At 40.6% G+C, this 19,371-nt stretch overlaps 1 protein-coding gene across 6 annotated transcripts in view; it reads right to left on the reverse strand.

Moving 5' to 3' along the window:
• ST6GALNAC3 (ST6 N-acetylgalactosaminide alpha-2,6-sialyltransferase 3) overlaps positions 1 to 19,371 on the reverse strand; it is a 592,462-nt gene that overhangs the window by 380,099 nt on the left and 192,992 nt on the right. For 5 of the 6 annotated variants that reach the window (XR_006268130.1, XR_006268131.1, XM_043460936.1 and 2 more), the window contains exon 2: positions 3,260 to 3,412. The exons of the other annotated variant lie outside the window; for it this stretch is intronic. Coding sequence is in view for 3 of the 5 variants with exons in the window: in XM_043460936.1 (XP_043316871.1) it covers positions 3,260 to 3,289 (30 nt within the window). In the remaining 2 variants the exon portion in view is untranslated. The remainder of the gene's footprint in view (positions 1 to 3,259; positions 3,413 to 19,371) is intronic. 6 annotated transcript variants of the gene reach the window in all.

Below are 19,371 nucleotides of genomic sequence, written 5' to 3' on the forward strand. Positions count from 1 at the left end.
AATTTTGGAATCAAAAAGGTTTAGAGGCATCCTACCTTTTCCATTTCCACTTCCCGTGCATCCTACCCTCTCCATTAACCTTTTCCTTCGTTTTCCATTACTGCTGAAGATATTTCTGCGTCTCTCGTGTCATCAATTCAGCGAACACAAGTAGAAATGCTATCAAGGCAGCTGGCACCTGGTGTGTGCTCAATATACAGCCCCTTCCTCCCTCTTCTTACTGTCAATTGTGCCTAAAAACATGCTAATGATCTTCAAGAATAATGAATGTGGGCCATTTTCTGTGAAAGCTCCTAAATCGGCAGTATAATTGTGTGGCAAAGTGAGGTTTGGGGCCTTCCCAAGGACCAAACATTTGAAAATGAGAACAAGATGCTGAATAAACCCAAACCACAGCCAGTTTGTAGTCATTATCCTCTGGACCTGGCTCCAGAGTTCTGGTTAAACAGAAGGGTGCTGTCTGTTAGCTTGGCTTCCCTCTCCGATGCTTTTCCCAGTGATCCTGGCCCCACTTGAATTCCCATCTGTGTGCCTTTGAACACGGTGCGCACTCACAGATGAGGAGCTCAGGCACGTGGCTGCAGCAGCCGGCGCCGGCCCCGCCCCACAGGCTGCAGGCGCCACTGTCCGGCCAGCCTCACCACTGACAAGCGGCCCGGCTGCAATCTGCTGCCTCTCCCAGACTGGGATGAAACAAAGTCCACTCACCCTTTCACTCCATTAATGCAGAGAATAAACTCATAATTAAGTGTGCTTTTGTTTCATGTTGTTTTATTCCTAGGAAAATCTGCAGACTCAAGAGAAAACTCCCAACTGATTCTAGGCAATGTCTCAGGGTAATAACATCTTCAATTAAAAGGATGAAAGCTCACAATCCGGTACCTTCACACAAGTAACAGTGGCTCTGCCAGTTACTATCCTTGTGGCTCTAGGCAAGTCATTAAACTTCTCTGTGCTTTAGCCTCCCTCTCTGTAAAATAAGGCTGTTGTTGTTTAGTCGCTGAGTCGTGTCTGACTCTTTTGCAACCCAATGGACTATAGCCTTCCAGGCTCCTGTGTCAATGGAATTCTCCAGTCAAGTATACTAGAGTGGGTTTCCACTTCCTCCTCCAGGAGATCTTCCTGATCCAGGGATCGAACTTGTGTCTCCTGCCTTGGCAGGTGGGTCCTTTACTACTGAGCCACCTGGGAAGCCCAGAAAATGGGGTAATAACATAATAACAGTAAAGGGTTATTATGATATGAAAGAGTCAAATTTACAAAACACATCACCTTAGGTGGGGAGAAAAAAGGCAATTCCAGTGAGAATTTTCTTTGTATCAGATGATTTCATATATGATCTCGGGCTCATCTCTATGAGCAAACTATAAACGTGTTCTCGATCTCAACTCACAAAAAAGAAAACAGAGTCTCAAATAGAATAAAGTTACTTGCTAGCACGTGACTGAGTTGGAATTTGAACAAGAGGTTGATCTGAATCCAAATCTTTGTACCACACCATGCATATAACATTAATAATGGTGATAACAGCTACCATTTACTTCATTCTCAATTCTGTGCCCATTATTTCACTTCTTTCCTACAAGAATCCTTAGTAATAGTACAAAGGACCAGCCCCTGCCACTGCCCATGATGCTGCCAACTCAATCTTCTGTTACCGGTGGCAGCAATGATGGACATGCCAACCAAAGATCACAGTCCTCACCCTTGTTCAAAATGATTATGAATTTAGCTCCCAAAATAGCACACTAGGTATTCATTTGCTAAAACATAATTCATGTACCCAAACTGGGAAGAGCTCAGTGGTTCTAAAATGAAAACAGAGACATTTGTGAACAGCAGTCTCCAGTATTTCTTTATTAGCAACATATTTTTAAGAACATATCCTTGGTTTACTCACACCAAAGACTTAAACACCTGATGAAATAAATATAAAAAGGACTTCTGGTATTGTTCCCAAATTTCTACTTTGGCATTGCTGACTTACAACATAACAAACGATAGAGGGGAGAAAAGAGGAGACAGAGGCAAGGAAAGGAAAGAGAAAGAGAAATGGTGGGAGGGAAGGAAATGCAAAAATGACAGATGACAGGAGAATGGGCAGAAGAGAAGGGGTGAGGAGAGGCAAGAGAGGAAAGGAAACAGAAAAAAAAAATGATTTCTGACCATCTGTTTTCTCAAAAGCTTTTATGGTAGGAAAACATTTAGAACTCTTCTGGCCAAATAACATATCTACCATGTTTCTGAAATCACATCTATGTAGAGGATCTCTATTCAGTTCTGGAAACTTTCAACCTAATTCTTCCTATTTCAAGTTTGGATTCTGAGGCGACACAGGTGAGGAGACCCAGGTGAGGCACCTGAGGTCAGCATGGCTGGTACAGGAATCACAGTTGTGCTCTGGATCTAAAAAGCAGGGAGCCTGACTGAGGCCATGGCCCCCCTGGACTCCACTTCTGCCTTGGACAGCTGGCAGACATTACCCCAGGCACCGAGCTGAACCCAGCACCTTCATATGCTGCGCTCACTTGATAATGGCCACTACCTGTCTCTAACAAGCCATCAAGATCACTAGTCATCTCTTCCCCACAAAGGCTCCTCCTGTATCTTCTGTAACAACATCCCACCAAAGCTCCCGAGGCCTGCTGACTAGTGCAGGTTGATTGATAACAACTGTGTCTTCCAGCGGACGATTTCACCCATGAGGATCACAGATGGCCAGATGACTCGAGGTAATTTTCTCACCAAAGAAAATTGGGCTCAGGCATGCAGGCCATATTCAGCAGAGAATCCTTCCCAGTCAAATCCACAGAGGAGATTTTTTCACAGCCGTAAGCTTTTACTTGAGTTGTTATCGGAGTCTTCCATCACTGACTGTTTAAGAAAATATTAAAAGACTCCATACAGACTTCCACATTACTATTGCAGCTCCCCAGACTGGCTGTGCACATTGACAAGCAGTCTAAGGGAAGCATGCCAGTGATGTCTGCTATCTGCTTCCTCAGGTGTGTAAAAACTCTTCCCTGGGGGCCAGTTGGTCTCCTCAGCCAGCAACGGTGACAAGAGGAACGGAATAGAGTGCTATCAAACCTCTGCTGACTTTGGGGGGAGGGGGGTGGAATGTCACATAATTGGGCTATAGAATGAATTATTCATTCCAGTCATTGTATTCAGCGCTTAGAAAATTCTGAACATACTTTTTGCCTGAGGGAAAGCACAATATGATGAGTAAAACCATTTTGGAGTGAAATTCACTTACTTTTAAATCCTGGCTTTGCCATAAACACATTAACTTGAAGCAAGTTACTTGGCTTCTTTAAACCCTGGATTCCTTGTCATTGAAACAGGAATAACATCTACCTTGACAGGCGAGGGTGGGTTTCCGTGGTGCCTCAGACAGTAAAGAATCCACCTGCAATGCAGGAGATCTGGGTTTGATCCCTGAGTCCAGAAGATACCCTGGAGAAGGGAATGGCTATCCACTCCAGTGTTCTTGCCTGCAGAATTCTATGAACAGAGGAGCCTATTAGACTATAGTCCATGAGGTTGCAAAGGGTCAGACACTAACTAACTTTCACTAACACTTTCACTGAGAGGTGAGGGTAAAATCATATAGGTGTGGCAGACAAATTAATTTAAATTACTTTTAAATTGTATTTAAAAGTTTTTAAAAATTTTTGTTCCTTCTTTCTGACAAGTAAGTAAACTATCATTCTTTGACACATGGATTTGTGCTCATCAAAAAGTAGAGGTAAGCAGATATCAAAGGCTGTTCTTGTCTTATGTAAACACTAAAGTTCAGTGAGAAAAATGCTTAGCAATAATTAGAAAGTGTGATGTTGAAAGATATCATTTATAATAACAACTAAGGACACAAAGACCTAAATTGGTTAAAGATATGAGTAGATAAAGCTACAGATAGAAATATTCGATACTATAAAATTATAAAGATGCCAGTTCTCCCTCAAATCTATAATTTTAATGTAATTCAATAAAAATATTGGAAACTTCCACGCCAGTAATAAAACTTATGCAGAAGAGCAAAAAGCCAAGAATGGCCAAGGCACTCCTGAAGAAAAAGGTACAGAAGGTGGGAAGGTGGTGCCTAATCAGATTTAAAACTTATTATAATGGCATAAAAGCCAATGACATTATGATATTGACACAGACACACAGATAATGGCACACAACAGTCCAGAAATGAATCCACACACATATGGAAACTTGGTAGATAACAGTGAAGTCATTGCAGATCATTGGGGAAAATAAGTGGTGCTGAGACCATATAACAATCATATTCAAAAAATAAATGGAATAGTGCTCCTTTTTCATGCAAGATCAATTAAAGCTGCAGTATTTATGAGTAAGTGTGTGTGTGTATAATGAAGCTGGATTAGGAAGTAATTTGGGGGAGAATAATTTTAATAATAACACACTAACCTATAAACCATAAGGAACAATTTGATATATTTAATCATCTTAATTTTTAAAATTTATTAACAGACATTACTTTAAAAAATACAAAAAGTGAAACTATAAATCACAAAATGAGGGCAGAAACTGCAACATAAATAACTGACACTTGATTTATAAGCAGAATATATAAGAACTTCTACAAATCAATTTAGAAGAATAAAACAACACAATAGCAAAATAGGTAAGATGTGAAAAGATATTTCAGAAAAGAGGAAATAAAACTACCAATAAACAAATAAAAATCTTCTCAACATAATTAATTTGTCAAAAAAGCACACTAAACCACAAAATGTAATCTTCACAGGCCAATTTGGTAACTATTCAAAATTCTGACAAAACCAAGTATGGAAAAAAATATGTGAAACAACAGGATTTCTGCTATTATATGCACATTGAAAATCATTTTAATCCTTATTGGAAAATAATTTTGCATCATCTAGTAACATTAAACATTGTGCCTGATCTCATTCAGCAATGTCATTCTTAACTATCCATATGTATATTTTGGGAAGTCCTTCCATGTAGGCACCAGAATGTACAAGAGAGCTGCATGGAAGCATTATTCACGATAGCCTTCAACTGAAACCAAAAAAAAAAAAGGTTCCTCAAGGGTAGACAGATGAATAAACTGTGGTTTAATTACACAGTGAAATGCTACATCACAGCAAAAATGTCCATCAACAGAGGCAAACCTCACAAACCATGCAGAATGAAAAAAGCAAGTTGCAGAAGAATATACGTAAATTATATCATTAATAAAAAATTCAAAATCATACATTAAGCAATATACTATTTAGGAATATATATCTATGGACTAGAGTTATGTTAAAAAGCAAGATATTAATAAACACAAAGAAACCTTAGCTCAGGCAGTGAATGCTGGAGGCACAACTAGGGAAGTCTAGAAGGAGCCTCCAATAGAACTGGTAATACTCTATTTCTTAAACTAGATGGTAGCTCCAAGAGTTTGCATTATTCTCCATGGAGAAGGAAAGGTCAACCCACTCCAGTATTCCCACTTGCAGAATCCCATAGAACAGAAGAGCCTGATGGGTTACAGTCCACAGGATGGCAAAGAGTCGGACACGACCTAGCAACTAAGCCACCATTCTCCATGCTGGTATATATGGTATATATATTTTAAAGTTATAAAATGATGTTAATGGACTTATGGGATCCAGTGAAGACCAGTATGATGTTTTGAGGTTTGATGGGTATTATTACAGGAGAGTTTTGTCTGTGCTCCGTTGTGTCCAACTCTTAGCAACTCCATAACAAGCCTGCCAGGCTCCTCTGTCCATGAGATTTTTCAGGCAAGAATACTGGAGTGGGTTGCCATTTCCTCCTCCAGAGGATCTTCCTGACCCAAGGATGGAACCTGTGTCTTTTGGGTCCCCCTGCATTGGCAGGCAGATTCTTTACCACTGCAACCAGGGAAACCACTTATTGTGAGAGAACGATTTTTTATATTTTCAGAAGCTACCCAAAGTCGACAGTCTCTACTTCTGGAAGATATGGTATGCAAACATGAAGCCTGGAATCACCTTAGCCATTTTCCTCCCAACAAAGAAATACATCTTATATGATTAGTTATGACTTTCTTGTGTGAATTTTGCTTGGTTGTCATTGTGTATCTTGGAAAGTAAATTTAAGTCTTGAATCAAAAAAAAAAAAAAAAAAGAAATACATCTTAGGCTCAAAAGGAAGAATGAACTTGGTGCCATGATGATACTATTAAACTGCTGAATCAAACCAGTCCTGGTCTACTATCAGTGAACCATCCAGATATATAAGTCAATATACCCCCCTGTTTATTTTAAATATCTAAGTGTTGGAGGGGTAATTTTATTAAGAAACCATCAATTAGGGAAACAATAAAACAGGAGAACTTAATGGAAGATACACAAAAACAGACTTACAAACATAGAAAACAAATTTGTGGTTACCAAAGGGGAAAGGCAAGGAGGGGAAAGATAGATCAGAAGTATGGGATTAACATATGCAAACTACTATACACAAAATAAGTAAGCAACAAGGATTTACTGTATAACACAGGAAACTATATCCAATATCTTGTACTAACCTATAATGGAAAAGAATATGGAGAAATATATATATGTATAACTGATTCACTTTGCTATACACCTGAAACTAACACAGTATTATAAGTCAATCATGTTTAAATTAAAAAAAAAAAAAGAAGGAGGAGGAAAACACATTTGGAGTAAAGAGAGAGAGCAGAAGAGGAGAAAAATTTACATCCCTCTTTGTAACTAAAGTATTGTCCAGGAAAGACCTTGAGATGGTTACTAGGCCTAGGACAAGAGAAAGCTGCTCAAGGGTAGACAAATGAGCAAGAACTTTGGCACAACACTAATAGGTAAGGGGACAGATTTTTAAAATTAAAATTCTGATTTTAAAGGCAGTGGGTTTTAAAATTAAAAATTAGTATTTCTAAAAATAAAAATGCTAATCCTTACACATCTCAGTTTGTAGACCAAGATTCAAATCTGCTGCACCTGCAAGGCCCCGAGATAGAATTTCCCAAAGAAAGCTTTAGAAAACACGCTCTCATGAACAAAGGGCTCATGTTCATATAGGTTTAGGAAATGCTGTATATTGCAACCTATTCATATTGATTCACAGTGCACCCTAGAATTTTAAAGTCCTGCAATGAATCTTTCTCTAAACCCATTTGAGCAATGAACTTTTCCAGAGGGACATCTACCACAAGCCGAGAAACTATAACTGCACTAAACACGTTTTGGACAAACACTGTCTCCATATGGACAGGAGGTCAGTCTGTCTACCAGGGTGCCATGTCATTATTCTCTCACTCAGGATATAAAGCAGAACTCTAGACCGCACTTAATGCAGTCTTAAAGAGTGCCATTTTTCCATCTCCTAGTGAAGCGATAGCTTTTAGTCAGGTTTGAATTCACCACAAGGTGAAGCTCAACATTCTCTGAATTTGAGTGCTGCTTCTCTCATAGTAACAAATTGTTGATGAGAGTCTCTACCAGTAACTGTTGAATCACACAACTTTGTCAAGAAAACAGTAAGAGAGCATCCTGCAATAGCATCCCGATTCCATGCCTGTCCCCTTAAACTAAGGGGCTTCCCAGGCAGCTCTAGTGGTAAAGAAGCTACCTGCCAATGCAGTACACATAAAAGACGCAGGCTCGATTCCTGGGTCGGGAAGATCCCCTGGAGGAGGGCGTGGAAACTGCTCCAGTATTCTTGCCCGGAGAATCCCATGGACAGAGGAGCCTGGTGGGCTACAGTCCCTAGGGTTGCAAGGAGTTAGACATGACTAAAGCGACTTACCATGCAAGCACTCCTTAAACTGCTTATGTTTGCATTTACTGTTTGCTTCATAGATTAGAAATCAGACAAGGAGGACTGAGACTAGCATTTTAAAAATACTATCAGAATAAAATTAGAATTTATTAAGTTCTGACTATAGAACTGCTGGCAATCTTTTATTGATTGAAGAAATATGGGCCATGGAAATAGCTTTAACTCATGCTTCACTCAAGGTCCTTGAATTGCTTGCTTGGGGATTCCTGACATGAAATAATGAGTAATGGGAGAAGAGGATGATCAGAGAAAAGGCTGTATTACTGGAGGCTGGGAGAGCTGAGGGCAAACTCATGAAAGCCCGCCCCATGCGTCCTCCAGGCCACCGAGTGGTTAAAAGACTTACAGAGATAGATTTCATAGCTGGGTCCTCCAACTTCACTTTGCACAGCAGGTTGTGTTTTTAAAAGGCTGCGGGTAAATTATAATCTTTATAAAAGCTTTAAAAAATTAATATAAATTGGAATAGGTTCAGAGTCTATATTAAGTTAGAGAATTAGAATGAAACTTGCTCACATATATACATAATATATATGCAATCCACAAGTACACACATATATAATCTATGCATAGTTTAAAGGAGTTGTTCATTATTGACAGATGACAGTTAAGTAAAATTCGCTCTAACTATGAATACATTTTACAAAGATTAAAAAAAGAAAAATACCAAAATATGTCTGACTTTGGAAGTTATGATTATGACTGGTCTTTTTCTTTCCTTTAGTTTTATGTTCCAAAGTTTCTGTGATAAATGAGACTCTCATCTCTAAGCCATATAACATGTTCCCACTGAATAAAGCAGTGAGGTGCCACTGGCTTTGGAAACGGCCAGAGACACTTAACAATAGACCTCCATAGTATATAAAGCACAAGAGTGGCATAAGGACTGTATGTGGTGAGGTGAACTTCTAGAAATAGCATTCTACCATCCCAGGCAAAGTGCTAAAGAATCCACCTGCCGATGCGGGATATGCAGGAAATGCAGGTTCGACTCTTGGGTCAGGAAGATCCCCTGGAGGAGGGAATGGCTGCCCATTCCCGTATTCTTGCCTGGAGAATTCCATGGACAGAGGAGCCTGGCAGGTTACAGTCCACAGGGTCTCAAAGCATCAGACATGACTTAATGACAGAGCATGTGTGGTGTAGCAAAAACACATCTTGAGCAGATGTTTAGATTGTTTCCAACTGTTCCCTATTATAAATATGGTTGTGATGTAAATCTTTTGCTCAAATTTTAGCTTTTTCTTTTTAAGAATAAAAGTAATATTAATGAGTCAATGAATATTAATATCTTAAGGCTCTCAGTGCATGTTGCCTATTGATTTCCAGACTGATATAGCAGTAAATATTTCTATCAGGAAGACACAAATGGGTCTATCTTAATTTCCTAGCTTTAAGCATTAAAATTTGTATTTTACCTTTACCAACTTGACAAACAGAAAATGACATCAGAGAAGTTTTCATCTTCTTTGAATACTAGGAAGGTGAAAGCTTTTCCTGTAAATTTATTTGCCATTTAGATTTCCTCTTTAGTGAATTTTTGAGTTCTTCCTCTCAATTATCTATTAATGTTTGGGTTTTTTCCTTCAAGATACACATAAACTTTGGCTTAGTCATTGAAGAATTCTCCTGCGATGCAGGAGACACAGGAGACGTGTGTTCGATCCCTGGGTCTGGAAGATCCCCTTGAGAAGGAGATGGCAACCCACTCCAGTATTCTTGCCTGGAAAATCCCATAGACAGAGCCTCGCAGGCTATACTACATAGGATCACAAAGAGCTGGACATGACTAAAGCAACTTAGCACATAAACTTTTTACATTAAGGTTATTAACCTTTATTTAAATATGTATTATGAATATTTTTCTGGTTGTGTTTTAATTTTTATGTAATAAATGCTATGTTTTTTCTATTTTTCCTCACAGTCAAAATCCTTCTACATTCTGAGATCAAATAAAAACCCATTAAATTTCCTTGGAGTTTTTTATGATTTTTTTCATTTATATCTAATCTTTGGAGGTTTTTATTTCTGTCTACAATATGAGATGAAAATATAACTTGATGTTTCCCCAGATATCTAATTTTCTCGAAATTCTTTTCCTAACAATGCCTACTTTATGAAATACATTATTCCATACACCAGGATGTATTTCTTTTATAAGAGAAAAGACTACAATTTTTTAAGTTTATAAATGCAATAAACCTCACATCACTGAAAGGACGATAAGTGAACCTTTGAACACTTTTATAAATGGCCTCTCTTCTCCCCACAACAATCTCTTTTATCTGTTATGTAAACATTGATACATCCACCAAGCACTCAAAACAAAGTACAGCCCTCTGTCCCCATTCTGTATAGATTCTCTCTGCTATTCTTTACCTCACTTCAGTGTCCACCAAACTAGTGTGCGTCTTAGTTACCCCTGTACTCTCAACACTCACAATCCTGAGGGCACACACAGTCGGTCCCAAGGGAGTTCTGTAGGGGCCTGGGACAGGAGAGGGCTTGCAGGTTTAAGAAGATGACACTTGATGATAGAGATGAAAGGAACAGTAAAATGAACACATCATGCTGCCTCAGTGGGGGAAAAAAAAAGCATTCTACTCCACTGGCGCTTACTCAGAGAGTGACATGAAGGTGGAAAAGCTATTCACAGTTCAAGTACAGATGCAATGAAAGAACATTAGACTGGAAACAAAGAAGCCTGATGTTCCAATCCTGATTCTGCCTCTAATGACCTTGGACAAGTCAATGGAGTTCCTGGGACGTTGGATCACTAATCTGTTAAATGAAGGGCTTGACTATACCAGGATGCAGTTTGGAAGTTCACAGCCCAATTGTGCAAATATATTTAGTTCGATTCACATGATGTTTTATATTTTAATGTAATAGGGCGTAGCACTCTATTTCTAAAAAGCTCCTTTGTCATGCAGCTAGTTTCAGTCACTTCTGTTCCCTATTTGGCTTCAGAAGAGGTCTAAACAGTCCTTAAAGTCCCTCCATATGTCATAAATGTATCCAATTATATAAATGTATGAATCTGACTGCTTCTTACCCCTCCATTGCTGCCACCTGCTCCAAGTCACTAGCCTCTCTCACCAGGATTGACCTCCTAATGGGTCCCCCATGCTTCCATCCTAGCTTTTATGCAGTCTGTTCTCAGTAGAAGCAGTCTTATTAAAGCAAAAATAAAGTTGCCACTCCATGTCTCCCAGTCAGGTGCATCTGCTTCGACTGCTCTGTTTTAAGTAGCATTCTCTTTTCCCATGCTTCTAATCACCCTGAACTGGCTCTATTTTCCACATAGAGTTGTCTCCTCCTTACATACTATGTAATAGTATTCCTGTGTTGTAGATTTTGTTTTGTTTTTGTCTGTTTTGTCCCACTAGAGCATAAGATCACTGAGGACAGGCCTTTGGGTCTGTTTTATCTAGTGATTGCTTATAGCTCCAGTGCCTGGAATAGATCCTGGAATAAAAGGAGTCCTCAGTAAATTACTGTGAATAATTTTGAATTTACAAATAATTTTTCTCAGTCCAAGAATAAGTTCTTCTGGTTCTAAGAAGTGACGTAAGTATCACTTCAAAATGGAGATAGGGAAGTCCAGTGGCTAAGACTCCATCTCTCAATGCAGCAGTCCCAGCTTCAATCTGCAGTCAGGGAACTAGATCCCACATGCTGCAGCTAAGTGTTCACACAGTGCAACTAAAGATCCCGCATGCCTCAACTAAGACCTGGTGCAGACAATGAGTAATGTTTTTAAAAATGGACATAGGATCCTCTTTTCTAACCTTTCCCATTATAGCAAACCATCTTACACCCACTCTACAGCTTGCAAAACTCTCAGCAAGAAAGTAACTTGCCAAGTCAACAAGGACTAGGGATACTCTTATTTGATAAGCGGGCTGATCCTTATGTCCCCACGGAGACATGAGTATAAACAAGAGGGAGACTTCTCTTCCACAGCCATCAATTAAGGAATGGATATGAGGATCAATTTATAAAGCAAACATGGCAGCCAATTCCAAAAAGCAGGCTCGGCAATTCTCACATGAAACAGGTCAATGTTTCATGGTATCATCCATGTTCTTTGAGCCCATCATCCCTCGACGGGGCCATTCCAGGTGTGCTTGCTGAATTCAAACATGTGACAATAACATCTTTTTTTCTCAAGAGTCATACATTCTCCTTCCAAAACTAGAAAAGGTCAGTACCACCAGCGCCCCCCCTCCCCACCCCCACCAACAAGAAAACAAAACCCTGACCTGCTTGCAACAGCTTTCAGGTAAATTTCTTCCAAGCATAGACTGAATGAGGACAGGCCCCCTCACAAATGCGATCACTTTCATTAAGAATGGATGTGGTCCTCCTGCACTGAAGTTCCCTGCCCCTCTCCCCTCCTCTCTGCACCTTCCATCAGCTAAAGGCTTTGCTCAAGTCTGGTCAAAGACTTTTCCATTTCAGAGACGAACACAATCTAGAAAGAAAGAGGGAAGGGAGGAACCGTTCTAAGGTTGTCAATTTTTCATTATGTTGAGCAAAGGCACTCTTTCTAAAAAGACCTTCTCAGCAGGGTGTTTTGGCACATTCTGGGGAAATAACAACTATATAATGTCAAAATAAGTTTAATAATTTTAACTTCATGCAATACTTGGTTTTTCTCACAGTGTCAGCTATAGGTCAGAGAAATTTTCTCAGGAGCCAGCATTTGGAGAGCACTGCTAAATGCCCCCTTATCTAGATAAATCCCTTATCTAGAATGATAAAGTCTCAGAGGGATTCCGACACTGGCGAGATGACTACGACTCTAACTGAATGCCTCACAGGGCTTCAGACATACATACATTCTGGAGCAGTTAGAGAGAGTCTGGGAGAGAAGACAGCATTCATTAGCAAGGTCCAGGATTTTGTGTCAGGTATATTCATAGCGAATGTGACAGTCCATGGTCTTTATGGAACTAAGCAATTAGCTTTCCTTTTTTCTACTCTTTCAGAATCCTTCAACAGCTTTTGCTGATCAGCAAACAGCACTTGGCAAGTGACCAGATATGCATGGCTTTATACGCAGAGAGCCACGGTAGGACAGTCAATCCTATTACAACTGGGTAGCTACCAAATAAAATTTTAAAGCAGATAATGCAAACCAGTGGTACACTATGACAGCTAAATACTGGGTGGAGGGCGGGGGGCGGGCTACACCTAGGAATATATATATAAAACATACATATACACACATGAATTGCTATGCTTAAAAATTGTGGAGTTTACTTAAGATTCTATCTGACTTGTTTTGAAACATCTAAAAACTTGGCAATAACAAGCCCTCCTTCCAGTGTGGCCACTGCTGCCCGGTGCTATGAGGAGACAGGCCATGCCCTTTTCCCTGGGCTGAGTCATTTCATTACCTACCTGGAGGCTGCAAGCACCTGTGTTGACCTCTGGCTTAGCGTATGGAAGGTTATTTACACTCAGCCTAATCCCTAAAAGGATTGAAAGAGGCTTAGAAGAGACAGACAACAAGGAAAAAGGAGAGGAAGAAAAAGAAAGCTCACTCTAATGCCAGGACTAGGGCCATGACCCAGTGTCTACCACGCGATTCTATCCATTTAGCTGGAGGTAGGCTGCAAATGTGGCTCCCAACTTCTTCACAGCTGACTGCAGCTTATAGTCTAAAACCAAACAAAGTCAAATAATCTCCCTTTAGTAGAATACAGTCTCTCTATAGTAAAAACATTAAATCCTGTGAAGCTATTAAACATGAAACAGCAATACAAGGCCACACAAAGTGCCAAAATGTGTAGTATTGGTGACAAAGTGATCTTACAAAGGAGCCCTTGGTTGGGCCAGGGAAAGACAGGAACATCACAGTTAGGCAGAGCATACCACCAGCCGCATAAAGCGAAACGCAATCCTGTCAAAACAATAGGAAAAAAGCTGTGTCAAGTTCATGCAGTCGACAGGTACTGCCCATAATTTCTAGAAGCTCTGCTTTCTTCCTGAAGTATTTTCTTTGAGCTGTTGTGAAACCAAGGGAGACATGAAGCTAGTTAAAAATGAAATGCCTCTTAGAGTTTACTGCATAAGTACCTCAGCTCTGAGACTTCAAGAGCCAATTTCTTTCTCTCTTCAAATCAAGATCACCCGTGTATGGTTTTGCTGACTAGTTGGGTGTGGGAACTGAAGGGAAAGGAGGGTCAGCTGGCTGGGTCAGGGAAGAAAGGGTCAGCTCAGAGCGCCCTTCCCCGCCAATGGCTCCGGTGCCCCGGCACAATGCATTGCTTTTGCTTCCTCTCTCTCTTAAATCTGCATCAAGTATCATCAAGACAAATTCTGGCAACCACTCGACAATCTTACCTCTATTTCTGCATGTTGCTGATGGAGAGTTTTGCATGGCCTGAGTGAAATTAATAGCAAATCCATTTGGCAAAGCAAAACAAATCTTGAATTAACAAACAGCACCACTACCACTTCTCGGTTATTAGTGGAGAAAGATATATTTCGTGCATTTTCCTCAGTCAATATCTTCTCTGTATCAAAATGGGGAACAAAGAGCTCATCACATCAATAATGGAATGTCAAGCAGCCGTGGGGATATGACTACAATTTTCTCTCCTATGTAAATGTAGATCTATGAGTTCTACAGGGAGCAGACTCTATCCAGACGAAACAATTAAAAAATTATAAAGCATTTTGGTCGCTGAGTCAGACGGACATGAGAACATCGAGTACTTCCTCCCCTCCTCTCTATACTGCAGAAAGTAGAAAGTTGAAGTCTTTTTTCTGAGATATTGACTACATCCTCATATCAAAGCAGCCACAGTCATTACAGAGTCTGCCAGTATTTCTGTAAGAAACCCTATCTGGGGAGGATTTACAGAATATTGGCTGCTTTTGATTCACAAAGAGCTGATTTTAAAGCCGGGGTCTCAGTAGCCATGAATTCACTACATTTGCATATCACACATAGTCAGAGCAAAGTCATTTCCTGGGCCTCTGACCGCTAGCAATTTTACAGAGGTGATAATTAAGATAATGGTCTACTTTCTTCAGAAAATACATATTATTTTCAGATATGAGAATTATGAAGATCAGATTTATATTCAGCCTCAGTACTGACATATTTTCCTTCAGAATCTTTATCTGATTTTCAGTGGGGCCCTACAGAAAAGGCGGTAAAGCACATTGGTGGAGGGTGGGGGGTGGATGCAGGTGCTCTTCTCTGGAACAAAGGAGGAAAGAGAGAGGCAGAGGGGAAGACAGTGAGAGGAATGCAGTTCTGCCTTGTCTGACTTTGGACCCCAGTGGGACAGAGCTTGGGTGGGATGGGAAGGCAGGCAACAGAGCAGATGATCTATCAAGACACTAAACAGACCAGTGACCAAGTCCAGAAAAAGAGAGATCAGTGCAAGCTGGAAGAAGGAGGTGGATAGTTCCACAGCTTCATTGAGCAAACGATCATGATCAAGAGGACAGACCTTGAGGATCCATAACTGGGGACAAGGGCTCAGGAACCTGAGTCAAAGTGTGTAGGAAAAGATCTCAATGCAGACACTGTCTGCTCCTGCCCGACAGCAGTCCTGGACTGGAAGAAGAGTTGGAATTCTCTAGAAGGATGGAGGACTTGGCCAAGGTGCAGCTGCCTGGAGCAGAGGTGCTTTCACTAGCACTGCTGACCCCTGGCCCAGTTCTCTCACCATTTACCATGCTATCTCTCAAGGATGTCTGAGCACAACTCTCCATGGGACACAACCCAGTGATAACATAACCCTGGGCCACGTGTGACTGTTTCCCCCAGAGCAGCTGAGCCTCAGACTGTATGTGGTCACCAAACTTAAAACATGGCTGGAGAGTCAAATAAAGGCCAAGATCGATAGTTTCCAACTTGCCAACATGCCGGACTATCCCTGCCTCAAGTGGAAGAAAAGAGAGTGTGGTTAGTGACTGGTGCACTCACAGGGAAGGTGGCCACAGGAAACTCAGATGGGTGGCTGGAATCAAGATAGAATAGGAAAAAAAAAAAGAATAGGGAGATGAGACCTGGAGATAACACCCACTGAGCCAGTTGTGAGACATGCCCTCAAACAGCTATTCTTTAGTTTCTAGAGACCTGACCTTGTCCTCTAGGCATTAAAAGGCTTCACTTCTAAAGGTGCAACCTCGGAAGTGAGAGGTTACACCTGTTGCCCCATATTGGATGATAAGAACAAGTAAATTCCTGGTCCTAGCCAAAAAAGCGGGGTCTGGTCCCAGCAAAGTGGAGACTTCCAGCTCTTCTTCCTCTGATACAGCTTCTCTCAAGATACAGCATATTTGTGAAGCAAGAGCAGAAGTCCTAGAAAGTGAGGACTTGAAAGAATCTATAGACCTACTTGACAGAGCCATCATGATGCTGAAAAAGAGCTGTCCTAGGAAGTGGAGCCCTGGGTGCCCAGGAAAGGCAGGTGGTCACTGAGTGCTCCACCTTCATGCCTGCCTTGTCTGTCCCTGATTTGCCTGCAGCTAGGGGAGGCTTTGCCAGTGAGAAGGTGACCAGTAACATGTGGTTAGTGAATACATCCCACAACACCCAATTTTCTACTACTAGCTATTGCAGTCAGTGAAGTGACCCCTAAAAGTTATAATTTCTGCCTCTGAAAAACTGAGGGAATTTGACCATAACCCAGAAAAGTTTGAAGAACTCATTATACAGCCCATTTGCTTAGAACCTGAAGCATGATTTTCCTAACTATGATCCTCAGATCATCTATCTGTGAAACTGGAGGTTTCTGGGCTTTAATCAGATTTACTGCTCCCAAAGCCTTGGAGGGGGATGGCTGTGAGTATAAGAATCTGAAGCTTTCATACACACTGCAGGTGATATTCAGGCATACAATGATTTGAAACACACAGAAAGATGTATTTATTGAAAAACCCTCTATCCTAGGTCCTAAGCTTGAGACTTCATACACACTTTTCTTTAATCCTTATAATTATGCTCTGAGGCAAGTATTACCCTCCTCATTTTATAGATAAGGAAACTGACCTGAACAAGGTCATGCAACCAGTAAGTAGCTGAGCTGGGATTCATCCCAGGTCTGCCAAAATCCCAAACCCTTGCTCTTATGCATAGGAATGAGTTCAATGAACACTGGCCACAAAACCAGTAGTAAGTAGAATGTCCTATGCCTCATTTTCAGTCTACCTTCACTTTAATTTTGATGAAAGTATATGCTTATAGTAAAGACCTAAGGGGAAAAGTAGTTGCATTTGTGGGCACTGATGTTTTCACAACCTAGGAACATGAGGAGCAGTAGAGGCAGGAAAAACACAGAGAGGAAAGAAAATAGCAACACAGATGAGCAATGTGATGTTTGTGCATTGAAGTGAAATGTTACAATTGAATTTCATGGCCTTGATATAAGATGGTTAGCAATGCTGGGTTATTAGCCTATAACATACGTAAATCATGACATTGTACTAGTATTGCCACCCCACATAACTATAGTGACCTGCCTATAGGTAACCTTGGTGTTCAGGGTAACCATAATTGGTTTCAAAAGATTGAAAACATTACACCCTTAAAGATGATGTGTCGATTTTTAATTGTCCTTCCTCTAGCCAAAATGGCTTTTCTTCTTTCTTCAAAGCAGTTGCCAGAGTCAAATATTACCTATATAAACATTCCTGGAGCAAAATGGCCTTGAGTGCCATCTTTTACACGCTGTGTAAACAGTCTCTTGACATTCCTGAAAGAGCTAACTTGCTTCATATAATGAGGTATAGGTAATTTATTTTTTGTAATCTAGAGGTGTAAAGGCCACTTCTTAAAAGTGGAAAACATGTCTCTAAGTAATATAATCCAGCAGACAAAGCCTTAGATTTATATTCAAGAGTCCTGGGGTATGGCTTTATCAATAATCAGTTTAGGGCCCAATAAGTCTTCCCTATCTTGGACTGCCCCAGTGGCTCAGAGGTAAAGAATCTGCCTGCAATGCAGGAGATGCAGGAGACACAGGTTTGATCCCTGGGTTGGGAAGATCTCCTGGAGAAGGGCATGGCAACTCACTCCAGTATTCTTACTGAAAAGATCCCATGGATAGAGGAGTCCTGTGGGCTACAGTCCATGGGGTCTCAAAGAGTCTGAAGCAACTGAGCACAATCTTGTTTTAATCACCTGACACAATATCTACTGCTATTATTTCAGAGGAGTTTAATGAGAACCTATTAATTCAACAAATGTGAAATAGTCTTGGACACCTAAATTCTTATTCTAATGTGATTAAGAAGGATGCCATCTGAACAAGACTGGGTTTTGATCCAGATTATAGCAGCTCCTGAGACTCCTCCCCACTCCTTCTGAGCTACTCCACAGTAAGCTATTCCACCCTCCATCTCAAAGGACGGATTTAAGTAAGGGATTCCTGCAAAGTACTTGGAGCAACTCATAGAAAGAGACATCTGAAGCACAAATTATTATTTTTATAGAAGATATTACAAGAGTAGGGCAGCAGTTACTACAATTACCATTCAGTGAAGAATCTCCTTAAGTGCATATGGCAGACGTGCTCAGTGAACCAACGTGTTTTCACGGGTCTTAAACGTTTAAACTAATAACACCTATCTAGTTACTGAAGATAATTTGATGGCTATAATATATATAGATAGATAGGTTCATTATAACTAATGAATCCACTGCAGTATGAAGAAAAATTGAAGTTACCACTATTATGCTGATGTGGCTGCCTTGAGCTAACCCCAACTCCCTTCAGACACATTCTCTGCTGGTTCTAATAGAATTTCAGGCTATTACTTAAGGAAGGTTCCTCATCTGTAAAATGAGGGGGACGGAGGTAATCTGTGTGGTTCCTTCCAGCTCCATGAGTATGCAATGGTTTCTGCATGTTGTACAAAGTCACAATGGTATTATAATGGTATGTCATTGCAAGATACCATTCAGGCACGAAAGATAATCAACAGACAAAGAAAAGAAAAAGAGCATTTGCCAGGTCCACAAGAAGGATGACCCTGACTTTGGCTTAATGAATAATGCTAACACATCAACAGAAAGAATATGTCAACTGCCAGAGATTAGCATTAGAGGAACATGATGTTCAGAGGGGCAAATGTCCTTACGTAGCAGTGTCCAAAAGAATGAGACATTGGAGCTGAGAAAACTAAGACTATTCCATTACCAGATAGATAACCACCATTCAGAGGTTTGGCTCTTTTGTCACTTTTCCAGAGGTTTAGTATTGTATGCCTAAATGACCTCTTTTCTGTGTTGACTCCACGTTCCTTGAGCTACCATCTGGCTAATGATACAGTTCCCCAGTAACCTTAAGAAGAGAATGGGGGTGGAAGACAGAAGAAGTGGCAAGGAGTAGGGCACAGAGAGTCCTTGACATATGAATTTATATATAAAGCATACTGTATAATAGGGGAAGATCCCCTGGAGGAGGTCATGGCAACCCACTTCAGTATTCTTGCCTGGAGAATCCCATGGACAGCCTGGCGGGCTACATTCCATAGGGACACACAGAGTCAGATACGACTGAA

The sequence above is a fragment of the Cervus canadensis genome, chromosome 2 (genome assembly GCF_019320065.1).
Source record: "Cervus canadensis isolate Bull #8, Minnesota chromosome 2, ASM1932006v1, whole genome shotgun sequence".
NCBI lineage: Eukaryota > Metazoa > Chordata > Mammalia > Artiodactyla > Cervidae > Cervus > Cervus canadensis.